The sequence below is a fragment of the Sardina pilchardus genome, chromosome 11 (genome assembly GCF_963854185.1).
Source record: "Sardina pilchardus chromosome 11, fSarPil1.1, whole genome shotgun sequence".
Classification (NCBI taxonomy): Eukaryota; Metazoa; Chordata; class Actinopteri; order Clupeiformes; family Clupeidae; genus Sardina; species Sardina pilchardus.
The window spans coordinates 1,555,358-1,572,942 of record NC_085004.1 but is presented as its reverse complement, the minus strand read 5'-3'; the positions used below and the strand labels follow the sequence as shown (position 1 = coordinate 1,572,942).

The window sequence follows — 17,585 nt, the reverse complement described above, 5'->3', positions numbered from 1 at the left end:
ATTACATAACATTTGCCCCTGGTTACATAACAGCCTCACATGTGTGCCTGATGCGTGTTGAACAGACAAGGTGGAACAGTAATCAACAAAGTCTCAATGCCACTTCTAGTTGAAGAGGTTTATAGCTCCTGAACTGCCCCTTCACTGCTAAAAATAGTGACTGCGAGTATGCCTCAAAGCTAAAGCTTTATTGACGGTGATGCGGAGGTCAGTCGCTTCACAAATGTAGAGATATTACAAGTGGTTTATAGAATGTGCTTTATGCTTTAGAAAAGACTAACGTAGATTCGCTGCTATTTCCATTGCTATTCGGTTTATGTCAGACCCATAAATATACTACAAAACCAAATGATTGCCTTAATGGGGAGGCCTTTTAGTGCCTGACACAAAAGACGCAGAAATCCATCAATCTACTTACAGTGCAGTCAACATTATTCTCTCTCATTCTCATCATCATCTTGTCACTGTCATCCTTCTTCATTATACCCGCCACTCACTTTATTGAAAAAAGATTAGAGGTCCTTATATGGGCGAGTTACAAATTGTTGCTATGATACTGACTGCACCTCCATCGCTCATGATATACAAAACACACACTGTAGAGCTGTTACTCATTATGGTCTGGGTCCCAAAACACACACTGTAGAGCTATTACACATTATGGTCTGGGTCCCAATTCAAATACAGCTATATGCGACAAAACCTTTTTTTGCGGCAGAAATGGTTTGTGGCCCTCATAACAATTGTTTGTGGCCTGGACTATGACAACAACACGTGATTTGTCAACAGTTTTGGGGAGTGACGAGTTTGCGAAATGTTTTACGAAAATGTCCTGGGAAAAATATATATTCAAATTACAGTTACTTATGTATATATATAATAATATAATATAATATATTGTTCTATTTCAAGTTTGATAACTGGCAGACAGAGATAACACACATGCACACTTAGGCTAAACAAACTCAGTGAACACAATCCTAGACAAGGATGCCTGCTTATTCAATTATTTGATTTCATATTTGCGGCTGTGTATATTTTGACCAAGTCATTAATTGCTTTATAATGTTAACGGCCAAATTGTGATTTAAAAGCAGTCGTAGCCATGGAGAGATGCATCTCTTAGCAGTATTTTTCTTGGTATTTACAATTTAAGCATTTATATAGGCCTACTGTATAAACAAACACCTACTCCTATGCAATCACTGACTGTACTTTTGTAATCAGTGGGAGTTGAAATAGAGACAATATAAAGAATATTTGGTGAAAGGCAGCATGAAGGATAAATGCATGCTGCCTTCAAAATTAGGCAAAACGAGTACCTTAGAAGGCAGTATTTTACTGTAAAGAAATATTTGATGCAGACATGTCTCGATGCCCCGCTGCCACCGAATACCATCTTCGAAAGCAGGATTTTCTCTGTTTCAGACACCGCCTATATATGACCTCAGAATGATCTCGCATTTAAAAAAGAGGTGATGAAGTCTGACTTTGGGGTGGCTGTTTTCAAATAAAAAATAAATAAATCTTAATTCATGTAATGAAGGATTTTGAAAGGGGTTTGACAGTAGTCAATGTTGAGTGCTGTTCTAAAGTTAACACTTCCAGGTTTACACATTTGAAAATAGCTAACAGTTGAAAACATTGATTAGAAATTTAGAAAAGTAATAGAATTTATTGAAGTAATTGAAATAGTTGCACTACTATTACATTTTTTAAATAGGGTAACTTGTAATCTATTACATTTCAAAAGTAACCTTCCCAACACTGATGGAAAATCAGCAGAAAATACTGAGCATACAGACTATGAATACTCATATGTTTTACTTTGGAGAGCAGGTGATGGCTGGAGGACACGAACGTAAACATTGCAGAGTTTGATATCATAACAGCTGTTTAAAGTTTTAAAAGGTAAGGCCTGGACCACTATGAGTTATGGCGACCTAATCTAAAAGCCAGATGTGCTTCTTGCAGTTAGTTAAGAGTGTTGTTTACACACCATTGCATGCAGTACACACCTTGATGCATTAAGAAAAATGTACACGTGTGTCAAAAAGTAAGCTTCCAGAATATACCATGATGACACGGCCAGATAGAATGGACACAATGATCTGCTTTCTCTGCCCTGCACTGAGACACGTTTTGCATTGATGTGTTCAGCAGAACATGATGCAGTGTTTACGTCATGCAAACATTTCTACCCTCAAGTCGCAGTCCAGCAGGCAAAGTAACATGGTTAAGATATTCATTGCACGGAGAGTTGCTGAAGTGGAGTAATCACAGAAAAGCAATGCTCTGTACCATTATTGGGGCACTCAAAAAACATCCCCACAAAATCTTCTATCAGAATGAGCAGTTTGGTGGTTTGTGTTGCACCTATTAAACTGCATTGAATGGCATGATTTACTTTGTACTAACCTTGGTGTCCAAGACGTTTTTTTCTCAAAGAGATGTGATCCTTCTTCTCGATCACCACTGTCTTTTCTTCAAGATCCACAGTGGTCAGTCTTTGTTTTTGTAGAATCAGTTAATTAGGAATCCACACAGTACATCTTACTTGCACTGAAGAAATGATGACAGTTATCTTGATGTCAGGAATCGTCCTCTGTATTGCTCTTTACTCTACTCGCCTGCTTCACTTCCTCTTAAAAGCAATCAAGTCTAGAGAGCACACATCCTCACCACACACACACATGCAAGCAATGTGAGAAGTCAAGTGGCTACCCTCTGTGTCATCCTCTAAGGGGGAGGGAAAGATTAGTATTTACCTTGTCTATTTAGGACTACATGACATCATCAGGCTACTGTACATGGGATTCCCAAACAGCTTGCATCAGTACATGCATCAGTTCATATACAACGCATCATATAGAAAATATCACAGTCTCTTACTGGTCTTAATAGATATCGGTGCAGCTCATTTCAGTAAGAAACTAACTGAACTCAACTACAACGGCTAAAGTAGGCCTAACCATAATATAAGCCCACTGGTTCAACTACAATTCTGGTAATTTTACACAAAGATCATAGCATAGCACTGTACCTGGCAACTCTAGCTGTTGGCTGCAGCAGCTCCAGCTGGGTAGAACCGATTGTTTTCATTTTATTTCGTACTGACAGTACTTGGTGAGTGGAATTGATCATTCAGTCCAATATTCTAATACGTGGCTTAATGTTCTGCATTAGGCCCATATTGCAATTAAATGTGTGATTCACAGCTTTGTCTTTCTCACTAGTGGTTCACTTTGACACCAAAAGAATGATTCTAATGGCACTGTATGATATCTGTATTGTTCCTAAACATGGATAATATAAGGCACCAGGGTTGTCGTGTCTGTTCACGTCAACAACCATTGGTTGGAGTGTCTCCTGAAGTTTTCCACTGTTATTACATATTATGATTATCTATCCTTTGCTGTTGTGCTTTTAAACCGTGTATAATTCTCTATCAAATCAGAGGTGCATATTCTGGAGTACACTGTGCTTCGTGTGTGCCTCTCTCCTGTATAATTAAACCCTATATCTTGATTGTACTTCTTCGTGACTGAATCTCATGTTTCACTTTGGTATACAATATGTTTACCAACATTGGTGACCTTGAAAAAAAAGATATCTGCGTGGGGAATCACTGGAATTTTCCTTTAAGATCACTGAATTAAGAACAGAATTGAACTGAATTAAGAATAGAGGAAAAGTATGTAAAACAAACACTGCACTTCTCATTTACACTATTAACTGTTGTGTGATACATGCTATTCAAACATGCACATCTGAATGACCAAGTGTCTATTTGTATATTTGCAAGCATACATTATATCACTTTCTAGTGCTGTACGTTATATGTTGGTGAATTTACTAGCAGTGTTGAAGTAACAGGGGCTCAACAAGGTGCAAGGTGTTGTTGCGTCACAGTGGATGTCTTAGAGGGGGAGACTCTATGTGAACTCACAGGGACAGCAGTGAATGTGCAAGGAACGCGAGCAGCTAAAGCCTGCAAATCCCCTATAAGTGATTCTCAATGAGTGACTGCACGTTTGGCTAACTGCTCCCCCCACTAACACATGCTCAGACACCTGAACGTGTTTGATCTGAGAACATCTCTTTCCCATAATCAACAAGAATGGAGCCGTAAAAAAAAAAACTCCTTGTGTTGGCCTTTGACTTGCATTGATAATGCATTCCATTGCAAAGGGGAACATTTGCACAAAATTGCAAATAAAATGTGATGTAAAAAAATAGAAAATTTTGGATAGAATAGAAATAGAAATAGATGAATAGAAATATTCATTTGGAGAAATAAAGCAGCAGTGTCTGCGATCTGAGAGACCACTCTACTAAACCATGCAAGTGTCTTTAAGCCTCTGCGAGTCCAGAAGCTCCAACCCAGCAGCTGGTCCAATGTTCTGCAGCAGCAGAGGCCTTTAAGTAAGCGTGGTTCAGCAGGGGCCTCTACTTAATGCTCTTCTCGATCCACACTTTGAAGTTATTCACACGCGTGTAGATGCTGTAAAGTTCTGGGCTGCACTTGCGTTGTTTATACCCAAAGCTCACCAGGCCGACTAGCTCCCAGGTACCTTGGTCGCTGTCGCTGTCGCTGTCGCTGTCGCTATCGCGTCTGTCGTTGCCTGAGAGAGGTGACCGGTGGGGGCTGCGAGGAGGAGGAGGAGGGGACTGGACCACGACCAGCGCACCGGTGGCGGAGTAGCAGACCGGCGTGGGGCTGAGGGGATGCTGGCGGCCACACAGCATGTTGTCGGTGATGGCCACGGGAAGCCCATTGAGACTGTACTGTCTCTCACACTGCAAGACATCGCTCAGCTCAATCAGCCCAGTCTGAGCTGACACTGCCGTGTCGTCCTGGGCAGAGCTCTCAGGCAGGGCCCAGTCGATGGCGTACCCCTGCTGGGCAGTAACCTCTCCTCCTTGCAGTCGGGGTAGGCACACGGGCATGACATGCTCGCTGATTCTGGCCTTGTCCAGCAGCTTCAGTACGGCCAGGTCAGAGTCCGGCCCAGCTGGGTTGTAATTTGGGTGAATCAAGATGGCAGCCACCTGTGAACAGTGGGCAGATATGAGACCAGGTGAACAGGCACACCTCACGCACAGCGGCTGCCTGGCATGATTCTGAGCTAAATGGCACAGCGGGTTGGCTGGCACCAGATCAGAGCTAATGGACTGCCATGTGCCTTGAGATTAATTAGATGAGGTGGACGTAGGACAACTCCACTGTTGGGTCATTTCACATTTTGATCATCACAAAGCCACATGTCGGTGAGCAATAAACTTTTATGGCTATCAGACTGTGTTGCAATAGCAGCCATTATGCAATAATGCAGCGAATTCCACTGTTTTTTTGTTTTATATTATTATTCTTATCTTCATTAGAAAGTCAGTCAGTCAATTATGCCTCTGATTTCTGCCATTTTTATAGATTAAGCGATTAAATGTGGCCCCCACTCCTTCTCCCAGATACACTCTAATTCACACACGTACCCGCAAGAAGTTGGATGTCTCTGTGTTCATATGCGCTCTTAAAGTGCGCTTGCCCATGGCAATCTTGATATCAGCCGGGCGAACATGCTGGACACTGCCCGGCTCTGTCACGCAATGTGCTGCCACCACCACGCTGTATTGGTTCACCAAGGTCCCGCTGCATGTCAACTGCCAACGCTCGCCTCGCTTGTCCCCGATTCTGCCCCCACCAGAGCTGGCTTCCTCCCTCCCTGTGCTGCCCGCGCTGGCTCCGTCAGAGATGTGGTGGTAGATGGCCGCGTGCCAAGGCCACTGTGTCTCTGCCAGCGTCTGGGGACTGACCGATCCGAGTTTTCCACACACTGGAGAACGGGAAGAACACAGAGGGCTGCTGATTAGAGTCTGTCATTTAAAATCACATTATATCCTCTATTATATAATAAATATGATTGTAGGTCTTGCTAAGCTTTTTTGTCATTTACACTTTTGTCCTTTCTTCACCCAGAGTAACACTGTGCTTTGAACTAAATTTATTGAGGTTTTCGAAGAACACCATCTGTTTTGACAAACACAAGCCTTTTACTCATCGCGAACAATTCAGTAATGGAAAAGCCAGCCATTAGAAATGTGGTGCACGCCAGCGATTCTGCAGCGATCCTGGCTGAGAGCTGAGCTCACTGCTGCCCTCACCTGGCGAACAGGAAACATGGTGCCCGCTCCACTTCCCCGTCTTGAGGCAGGTGCGCCGGGCACTGCCAAAGTGCTGGTAGAGTGGGGAGGCACACTCGTACTCGATCTGGGTAAACAGAGGGTGAAACCCAGCAGGAAGTGGCTCGACAGGGGTCACCTCTTCACTCAGGGCGGCCGTTCCTGGTATCCTCAGGTTGGTCAGGGTGTACAGCCCAAGTGTGGTATTTCTCCTAGAGAATGTGTCATCATTACATGGCATCATTTTGAAGTTCTGAATCATGTACAACTTGGGCACTTAACACAAAATATTGTCTTATCGTCTGTCCTATGTCCACAGAATGTCGCATCTACTGCACACACCCACTAGCCTGTTCCTTACCTGAGAGCAACGTGAGGTGGGTGAATCCTCTGTTTCACAAGTTTCGACACCTTAGGCTCACGACAAGCTGTAGATAGTTTCAAGAGGAATATTATGTATTTTCCACAATGACAAGAAGCGTTTAACCTTTGATATGAGACAGCTGACGTCGACATTACCTCTCACACACTGTGGCTGCTTGCCACTCCAAGTTCCATCAGCAAGGCAGCTTCTGCGTGAATTTCCACTCAGCACATAGGAGTTCTTGCAGTGAAATTCCACCATGTGTGATGTCTTTCCAGCCAGCGTCTTATAATGCCCATGTTGAAGCTTAGGCAATGAAGGGCAGTTACTCTTGTTGGAGTCTATGAAAGAGGATAAATGGAAGGGGGGTAGTGCACTCCTTAAGAGCTTTCTCTGCACACCTCATTTCACACAAAAAGAAACCCATGATGCTATGGATGAGCCCATCTATAAAATCACCCTCTAATGTGGTCTTGTCGGAGGGCCGAGCGTACCTTTGACACACGTGGGCGATGCTCCACTCCATGTGCCATTGGACGAGCAGCTCCTCTGCGTCGTGCCCTGTAGCCGGTAAGATTTGTGGCACGAGTACTGCACCATGCTGAGAGCATTTCCAGATGCTTCGTACAGCAGAGTGAAATCCCCATCCTGGGGCTTTGGAGGCACGCCACAGGCCTTCTTCAGTGGAACCGCTGAACGGAAAGACAGAGTGATTTAGTGCTTCTAATGTGGCTATGTGGACATGACCCTTTAAAAAGTCAACGTTTTTATGAGGGACAAGAGTCCGACCGATTTGAAATACCCATGCACAACAGCATCCCAAATACTGACCATCACTCGTTGCGAATAAATATATATTTTTTTTCTTTCTTTCTTTTTTCAATACAACACGTGATAGGGATGTTATGTTCGATTTCAAAGTGCCTGTGTTGCTTTAGTGGTAATGACCTGAAACAGAACTGACCGGTCTCACACAGATGTCCTGTGTAGTCAGCTGGGCACACACAGCGGAAGGGCACAACAGGGTCCAGGTTGCAAGTGCCCCCGTGCAGACAGGGGGAGGAACTGCATACTGTGGATGGAGGATAAAAAAAACAGATGACACCCAGGAGACAGTGGCCACATTGTGCGGTGATGTTAGGTGGTCGCAGTGATGATCTATGACAAGGACTGAAAGAGTAGGAGGCAAGGTAAACACTCTCACACGCAAAGAGGGTGTCTGGATTTAGAGAAACAAAATATGGCCTCTTTCTTGAATTTACAATTAAAGACTGTCTCCAAACCCAAAGCAAACACCAAAGCACATAAAACTGTTGAAAATTGATGAAGTGTGGAAGCTTGAATAACAGTTTAAGAGAAGAAGTCTGTGCCGTAAAAGAGAGACATGTTCTCGTTATGAAGTGTCTCACCAGAGGCCTCCTGGAATGTAGCAAAGAAGCCATCAAAGTTGTTATATCCATCGGACACAAAATGAATGCGCAGGGAATTCCGGGAGCTTATGATTGGTGGAGGACTTTCGCTGCCACAGTATCGACCAATAAGAGGCGAGTCCATGCGGTCACCATCCCTCACCTCCACGTAGTCATACCGACAATTGTGATCAAACTCCAGGTCGAGCATTGAGAACCTGCATAAAGAGGAAAAGCAAAACCTTTCACCTGAACTATTCAGTATATGCAATATAGCACAATGACACTATCAAGTACTACATACAAGTCAAGCACAAAGGGTCAGCTAAGTCTGGCTAAGTCAAGGGCCACGCTGGAGACAAGGAAATTAGCATCACATTCGTCAGTAGGCCTACAAAAGAAGCAGCGACCAATAACATATTTGCACTTCACGTACAGCATGTTAGATTGTGTTGAAAAGCACAACAACACATGTGTCTCCATGAGGAGCTCAAAGGATTTGATGTCAGACAGGAGATTTTATCAACAGCATATCAGACAATGATAGAATGTGTCATTTCCTTCAACATCACGTCTTAGTAAAGCTTCCTAACAAACAGACGCAAGGGAAAGCTGGCTAGGGTAATCAAGCAGGCGGGAAAGATCATCAGCATCCCACAAAGACAGCTGCCAGATCTGTGCATTCAGGCAGTGGAAAGGAAATCAAATTCCATTTTCCAGAATGCTTCCCATTCCCTCCACTGATCTGCAGAGTTGCGAGGCAGAAGATACAGGGAGTGCCTCTGGCCAAAAAGTCACTACACACCAAATCCTTCACACCAAAGGTAATACACACACAAAATATACATCTTACACAAACATCACACATATGAATAGGACATTGCCTTCAATCAAAGAAACGTTTCTAACATGGCAACATGTTGGACAGTAAAGCTTTCTAAATCTTGAATCTTGAATCTTGAATATTGAAAGTAAGTAGCAAAGTAGTATTGGAGCTGTATTCCAGAATAGACTGATTAGTGATAATCACCTGAGGTCAATCGTCAGTCCTCTGTTTACATATACGGTCCACTCACATTTGGCATTGATGGGATAACTCTCCATAGTCACATGACCTTGACGTCTTCTGATAACACCTCCACATTCTAGACAGAACAAAAAGCATTATTCCGGACCTTTACAGTAAAATGGTAAAACAGTAATCGGATATATTTGTTTCCTCAAAAAATGAAAAAAGCTACATAGTTCTCTAGATTTCCTCTGTTCGGTGTTCCATAATACAATAACACAGTGTTCATACAATGCACACAATATTCCAACCATGCTCAGGAGGAGTGTGAGTGCCAAATCTTTAGGCCTGCATGTGTTTCAGAGAGCCTCTCTCTCTCTAAGGGCGGAAGGCCAACTTACTCATGCAGTCCCCTCCAGACCAGCCCTGACGGCACTCGGTGCAGTACTGCTCTCTGAACTTACTCATGCAGTCCCCTCCAGACCAGCCCTGACGGCACTCGGTGCAGTACTGCTCTCTGAACTTACTCATGCAGTCCCCTCCAGACCAGCCCTGACGGCACTCGGTGCAGTACTGCTCTCTGATGTAGAAATCATCCTGGGGCTTCCAGGTCCCATTGTTGCACGTCTTACAGTTCTCAAAAATGCTGCACCCTGTAAACACAGATGGACAACATTTGTTTGTTTTACTTTTGCCGTCTGTACTGTGACTAAATCAGTTGTTACATGATACAGCTGCAGTTGTCCCTACAGCTCAGGGGTGTTTATATTTAGGGGGATTTATAGACAGAGTCCTGTCTCCAGTGACATGTGTTTACTCTGGAGGATGACGTCGGGGGAGATGGGAGAGATAGGCTGCAACACGTCCATTTGGCATCTCGCTAAAGCAAAAGGGAAACTTGGAGCGTCATCTCCATGAGTGTGGAGGAGTGTGTCTCCTTGTTTTTTGTGTCTGTCTGCCCACCTTGGTGTATAATGCAGGGGTCACACTCGTCCAGCTCGTTGCGGCAACAGGGCACCGCGTAGCCCACCTGTGTCCTCTGCGACGGACACCTGCATCGGATCTGCTCGTACTCGCAGCACGAGCGACACATGACGTTCCACTCAGCACTCGGACACTTGTCATCCTGGGACCTGGAAACTGACAGAGCGGATCAGGAAACACGATCTCTCAACAGTTCTCTGGCATCAGATGAGGCTTTTAATGAGGGCTGGATGTGATTTACTCTGGTCTTGGAACGACTGCAGATTTGTTGCTTGCAGATTTGATAAAAACGTTCTTGTACAGATTTGATTGTGCAGACTTTTCTTTTATTACTTAGATCGATGGCATGTAAAAGAGAAGAGACACCTTTGTCTTGTAATATGGAAAGTAGTTCATAAAGTAATTGCCACATTGCCACAGTGTAATTTAGAGGGAATAATTAAGATTTCTACAGATATCTTCCACTGATCATGTCTGCAACTATATCCATAATTGACTTGTGTCAACTTGCCTTGTCTCCTGCATGTAAATCAGGTGGTTAAAAGGAGTTGCTTATTCCTCCATCTTTTACCATTGGCATTTGATTTAATGCAATCAATTTAGCTGTACCCATGGGCTAGATCATTTGGATTACACAGCTGAGGAAAAAAAAATACTTCAAACATCTGTTCAAACAACTGTCAAATTGGCATGTGTTCCAGTAAACACGCAATTTATTTGCATCTACCACCAAACCATCCCACAAACAACACATTGCACAATCGTCATTGCCTAAACTCTTCAGGAGAAATGGGTCAAATTAAAGATTAAAGTAACAAGCATAAATGTATAATTCGATTTGCGAGGTTTGTGTTTGGAGCCGTGATTTCTGTAGGCACTTTGATTTCTCCTGTCTCACTGATTCTGCATGCTGACTAGACAGATGAAACAACAGCAGGGAATGTCTCAGATAATAGTCATCCCTGTAGAGAAAAACACAGTCATGACCTGCAACATCTGCTGTGTAAAACTTTGACACATCAGGGGGTGGAAAGTAATGATTAAACAGTGCCCATTAGAGAAAAACCACAAAGGAAACGACTTAAAACAGACTTCCTGCCCCTCACAAAAGATATCTCAATGTTACCTTTAACCATCTCCTAAAATTAATTCATGAACCTATGAAAGCTCAATACAGACTTCCTTCACTATACTGCTCTGGCTTTAATTTATGTGATTAAAACAGTTCAAAAACATGACTAGTGCTTTAGAGCCCTGTTGGCTTTACTTCTTTATAGTTCAAATAAAATAACTGTTAGATGACATCCAAGAAGAGATGATAGCTCTTACCATATGGCCAGGCCGTTGTACAGACACAAAGCAGCATAGCATGGAGAACAAAAAGGGGCCAAAAGGCGTTTTGGCTTCGATTTAGATTCAACTGTGCCCTAATTTTTGGTCTGACCAGAGAATGCATACTCCTGGAAATTTGGAAGGCGAGAAGTCTGTAAACTATTGCCCCACTCACTCTCTAGCTCTCCTTCTTTCTCTCCTCTCCTGTCATCCACGCACACAAACACACACTCAGTGACAGTTCTTCCTTCTTGCTCTGTTTCCCTCCCTAGCCCAGTTGCCCGTCTCGCTCTGTGTGCTGGGAGCAGAGAGACTGTTTTATGACTGCTGGGCTTCTGTAAACCGTACAGCAGGAGTGTTGGGATGACGCAACAGCTGCTGACAGACGGACTCCGTCGTAGAACACAAACCCTTAACCCCGGCCCTCAGCCCTGCCACATCTGTGAGAATTACTCCACTGTGCATTCATTACATACCCCCCCCCCACAGCTTCGTTTATAAACAGGCGTTTGAGTAGAAACAGTAAAATATTTTGACACAGCTATGAGGTTTGGCGGAGTGGTCAGTCTATACTGCTAGGGGAAAAGATGAGCCATACTAATGGAGAACGCAGAGAAGAAGTTCATGACTCACCTGGCAAAGAACATTTCAGGGCCCCTCCCCCAAGGAGTGTTCCATCTCCTGCTCACTGATGTTCTGACTGACTGACTGACTGATGATGAAAGCATGCCTATAGTTCTGATAGCAGCTTTCCCACTATATGTCCAAACAGGGGATGCCTCTGTTCAGTGGAGACTGTTTGCACACAAAGGCCAGAGGGATGAAACAGATTCCCCTGGTTTGTTCTGCATTTCCATGGACACACATTTTCCATGCGCCGCTGAATGTTTCCATTTTTCCAGCCCTTTAATCCAATAGGGAAAAAAGAATTGTGTTTTTGACTGACTAATGCAATAGGTATTTGGAACATGTGTTTTGAAATGACACAGAACACACTGAAGAGACACTATAGGATTCCCCTCAGGCGTTTTTCAACCAACAGAGAACTGGTTCCATTTAGAATTCTTTGAACCTTGGTGCTATTTAATGAACCAGCCCACATTTCCACAGTTTTGAAGAGAACAATGGATGTGTCATCAACAGAGAGGGTAGCGTGTACTACTGAACTGTAGAATGACACGGTTACGCAAACTGCATTTCGTTGTCTTTGTACTTGTACTCTGCACAATGACAGTAAAGTTGAACCTAATCTGTAATCTAATCTAATCTAAACATGCTTACTCCAATTCGTTTTTTTTTTTTGTTTGTTTGTTTGTTTCCAGCTCTGACCCAAGTTCTGGTCAAAGATTCTCTGAATGGTTCAACATCTGGAGTATGAACCAGAATGGAGCCAGTTCTTTGTTGGTGGAAAAGGCCGACTGTAAGGGACTGGTAATGTTATCCTGCATCAGTGTTAGGGGGGCAAAAGCAAAAGCAGCATTTAGAATCAGCTTTAAACTGATGCTAAATCTGTTCTCTAATGATAAGACTGTCCAACCTAGAAGCATAAAACTTATAGGCTAAAATAATTTATTTCATTTGAAAGAAAATCAGTGATACAACACGATGCTTATGAAAGGTGTTGGCTTACTTTCTGACACACACATTTGTGATGGAAAAACAACTGCTCTATGCAGGTGTAAAACTGCATGGGTAAAGAATTGTTCAGCTGAGGAGCGTATTTGTATGTACAGTGTCCTGCCACTAGAGGAAGCCATCTGCTCTCAAATGATCAAACATATGTAACAGAAGGTTCTCTTGCAGCCATGACCAAACAAAAAAACACAAATATGCATTTCATTAACCCGAATACCAAATAATAGATATTTTCATTCAGACAACTTAATGTAGCCTAGGAATAGTATTTGAAGATTTTTTTTTTTTTAAGAAAACAAAAGATAAAGCTTAAGCTTGCCTGAAGCTTTATCTGTATGCTACATATCGTTAGAAATCAATCCCCAGTCATTGTGAACAGCATCATGTCAGAAACAATTTACCAGCTGAATATTTGACCCTAAGAAAACATTCACACCTAACCTAGTGAAATATTCACCTCTGAGTCTGAACTACTTGCTCGATTATAATGGGACAGTTTCTGTATAACAATGTAACCTGCTGAAGTTGTATTGTGTGAAAATTTAGAAAACACTACCTAAATGGCATTAGAAGACTTGGCAAGCACATGTGGTAACCTATTGACTGTGGGATAATATGGGATTGTGCTTTTATTGATAACGACATTGCAATATCGTTATTTTTAAAATATCGTTATTTTAAAGTTATTTTTGTAGTCATGTGCACAGCCTTAACGTATCCTTATCGTAGGCTAAGCTAAAACACGCCTGCAAAGCATCTCGCCATATAGTGGTCACGTGATCATACACAAACGAGCCTTATCAGCGTTCAATAACTTAAACGGTTTAGTTCTCACAACTGCACCTGTCGCAAAAAAAATCACTATTAGGCTACTGTAAATTCCTTAACAAAATAATGGACAGATTACGCTGTGATTTATTAGTGTATATTTCAGTATAGATGTTACCCTCATCTTTTGAAAGTGGTCATCTGACAAAGGTGCCTTAATAGCCTAGACTACCTCATCAAACACTTTGAGTTGAGAAACAAATATGAAGAAATCAAAGGTTGCTCTTTTCATATTTCTTTTCTCCAGCAGCTTTACAGACGGTCTGGGCATGCAGCTTAGTTTAAGGGTTCCTGTTGGATATGACAATGGATATTTTCTTACTGGAGCATCACGACATTTGCTGCACAAAACTTCAGGAGTTGGGTCTGATCCCACGAGTGAAGTTATCGAGCTGTTCCAGGAAAGCGGTCTGTGGAGCGAGAACTTGGAGATTCTGGAGAGTCCCATGTTTGACGAGGAACACACAGGTATCTGGAGGGAGAGAGCACTGGTCCAACAGATAATACATTTAGAATCAGGATGTGGCAGGGTCACCAATGGGCTTGCGACGTTCACAGATGGATCCAAAGCTTGTGTGCGCTATGGCATAGATGCTGACCAGGTTCAAGGTGAGATACTGGCTTATCACTTAGCAAGGATACTTGGTATTTACAACCTACCTCCTACAGTTCTATCCAAACCGGATCCAGCGAAAAAACAATGGATGCTTGTTCGTGAAAGTATCGAATCTTTGCATTGGACAACAGAAGCAATCGTCTCACTAACTGAATGGGTACCAAATCTAACAGGCGTGTTCATCCCCACTGCTCTGCGGAAAGGAGGAGAGGGTTTAAACCCGACCAACGCCTTGAGAAACAAAACAGCAACGTTTTTAATTGAGATGATGCAATGGACCGACCTCATATTATTTGATTATTTAATTGCGAATTTTGACCGACTTGCAAGTAATCTTTTCAATTTACAGTGGGACGCGCGCATGATGGAGAGAGCCACTAGCAATCTTCTCAAGTCTAAAAGGGGCTTGGTCTTCATAGACAATGAAGCTGGGCTAGTGCACGGCTACAGAGTCTTGAATTCGTGGGAGAAGTATCACAAAAGTCTGTTGAGGACAGTTTGTATTTTCCGAAAGAGGACTGTTCAACGCATAGCAGAATTGAAGCATCAAAGAAACGTTAGTGCACGATTGCTTGAGCTCTACCAAGCAGATGAGCCATTGGCGCTTGAGCTTGGGTTTCTTTCGAAACAACATTTGGAGACCTTGCAAAATCGTGTTGACCTGTTGTACGAACATGTAGAGCGATGCAAGCTGAGACACTCTGAGCCTGTTTCACATTTTGATGTAAAGAAATCTCATGTCTGACTGTTTCTTTTGGTTTCTTTATTACTCTAGCGAGTCTAGCCTATACTTACCTCTGATTGTACGAAGTTATCATGATGACTAGTGCACTCTGTTATAACGTGAGGTAGGCTATTCCGTTCATTTTTTTTTTATTTCAAGAGAACTTTGTTTCATTTCATACCTAATATTAGCACTTTAATTGCATATTAAATCAAGACAGCTAAACGTTTTGTTAAAAAAGATCCTAAAGTTATTTGAATCCTGTGTGTGTGTGTGTGTGTGTGTGTGTGTGTGTGTGTGTGTGTGTGTGTGTGTGTGTGTGTGTTTTATGTTTTGTTTTTGTTTTTAGAAAAAAGGCTGATTTTCAAAGAATTAATGGCTACTTGTCTCCATGTTTTGTCTCTTTGATATATGTATTCACAAACAGAAAATAGTTTGTTGAAAAGCAAAATTATTGAGGCACTCAGTGCCAATTATTTTGTGTTTCATTGTTACTTGGAGGCTTTTGATGAGCAACCTGTAGTTTCACAGAAATCAGCAACTTTACTGGCCCAAGGAAGCCTTAGCCATCTCTTTTTTAACCTTTGAAACACCATATTGTTCCCCTTAGCCTGTCCTCTGTTGCATAACACCGGTGCACAGCCCAGCCACTTGGGGACCCATGTTGGGGCATGGTGTGTGTGTGTGTGCGTTACTTTTTACAGTAAAGGTACCGCATTTCCATTTACAGTATTTTATGCATTCACTGTAAAATGAAAACCGATTAAATACTGTGATTTCAGTTGTATTTACAGTAACTTACTGGCCAATTGTTGAAAAGAAAAAATACAGTAGTTTACTTTACTATTTACAGTACTATAGTGGCTATACTGTGTTTGTTTTACAGTAGTGATTTGACTACTGTAATGTTTACAGTAACACTTGGACTACTGTAATTGTAGGGGCGTTACTGTAAATTGTACAACATTCTACTGTAAAAAGCATATACAGTAGTGCTACTGTGAAATTTCCTGTAAATAACTGTGAATTTCACAGCCATTTTTTACAGTGTATAGTTAACCTGCCCTGGCATCTGAACACATAACTTCCTCCAGATAGGATGTAGTAAATACTGTAGATCAAGACATCAATCTATTTTTAGAAATGAATGCTGATATACTGTACTATTCACTCAGAAGTTCTCAACGTTTATTAAAGGTCAAACCAAAACTCCAAGGCACCCCAACTTATGGTTTCTAATTATGATGAATGTTACTCATAATATTAAAGGCTATTACAAGGGGAGTTCATAAAATCTCATCATATCCCACAAATGTTCTATGCATGTAGTAATTATGAGCTGAGCAGAAAAAGAAGGCAAGTTAGGACATTATCCACAGACTGGAAAATGTGACTTCATTCTGTTGCCCAATATACTGTAAGGGTACAAAGTCATAAGAGTCCTCAGATTGTTTGCTATAGACAATGTTTTAAAAATATTGCAACATATTGTGTGCTTGTAGGACTGTGTTTGAGTTGAGTTCACAACAAACTTGCTGCTGCTGGAGAAGCGATACGCTATCACTTCTGTCATAGCAGATATTGACAGTGTGTGCCTTGGTTGTTACATGTTGTTAATATTGTTCATTTTTGCTGGCCTTGTCATCAGCATGACAAACATCTTCAGTGAACTGTGTAGTCAGATTTAAGTTGGTGTTAGTTGAATAAAAATTGGTCTTAAACATTTTAAAATGTCTGAGATGATATAGTGTTGGAGTAGGATGTAGTGGAGTTTCCTTTGATATGTTCTTGTTTTTTCCATGGCTATTTAACATGCTGGTAGGACTTTGCAAGTGGCCAGTTGTTCAAATAGGACCCATGGAATTCAGTGTTAAGCTAATGTTTTGACACACAGTTTAAAACATGGCAAGTGCATCTAGCTGTCCATTTTCAGGGGAAAGGGAATTTCACAGTTTATTTCACAGTTTATTGCCATGCGACCTCAACCCTAAGTTTCCCATGTTTTGTGAGTTTACGCCTGGCTAGGCCATACAGCAGCAATTTCCTTAAGTATAGCAGACAGATTTTGAACCCACTTTTTCACATTGAGTAAAGGAAGAAAGAATGGGTTTAATCCATGTCGGGGCAACATGCCTCTGTCAATAATTTAGAGATATTTGTCATTTGGGCTTCAATTCCTTACTTTCTTTATCTCTTTACCTGCCTCAGCTACCTCATTTGCCTACCATACTCCATGCATGACTCACACAGTCCTTGTCATATCCAGTTTGTCCTTGTTCTCTAATTTATTTTCCCTTTAGGGGTGGGATTCATCTTTATTTCTATTTTCTTAAGAAGCTACATGAAAGCATTGCTATGAAAGCATTCACCCTTAATATTTTGGGACAGCTGAAAATATGGGAGTGTATTAACAAAACCAAACACAACATGAAAGAATGATCTCTTCCACTCTAGCATGAAATTGCACAATAAAGCTGTGAACATATTTATTTTTGACCCATCAG

The 17,585-nt window shown here is 42.0% G+C and overlaps 2 protein-coding genes across 2 annotated transcripts; one reads left to right on the top strand and one right to left on the bottom strand.

Moving 5' to 3' along the window:
• Window positions 1-3,716: 3,716 nt before the first annotated feature.
• pamr1a (peptidase domain containing associated with muscle regeneration 1a) lies at window positions 3,717-10,055 on the bottom strand. The gene is made up of 12 exons (XM_062549900.1): window positions 9,926-10,055; window positions 9,780-9,842; window positions 9,364-9,615; window positions 8,984-9,098; window positions 7,954-8,171; window positions 7,509-7,616; window positions 7,039-7,236; window positions 6,700-6,885; window positions 6,542-6,608; window positions 6,163-6,392; window positions 5,494-5,834; window positions 3,717-5,052 (listed from the first exon to the last, which is right to left on the bottom strand). The coding sequence occupies exons 1-12, from the start codon at window positions 10,053-10,055 to the stop codon at window positions 4,450-4,452; spliced, it is 2,511 nt and encodes an 836-aa protein (XP_062405884.1). The 3' UTR covers window positions 3,717-4,449.
• A 3,955-nt stretch (window positions 10,056-14,010) lies between these two features.
• On the top strand, window positions 14,011-15,102 carry fjx1 (four-jointed box kinase 1). The gene has a single exon (XM_062549899.1). It carries the CDS (start codon window positions 14,011-14,013, stop codon window positions 15,100-15,102), a length of 1,092 nt encoding a protein of 363 aa, XP_062405883.1.
• Window positions 15,103-17,585: the final 2,483 nt, after the last annotated feature.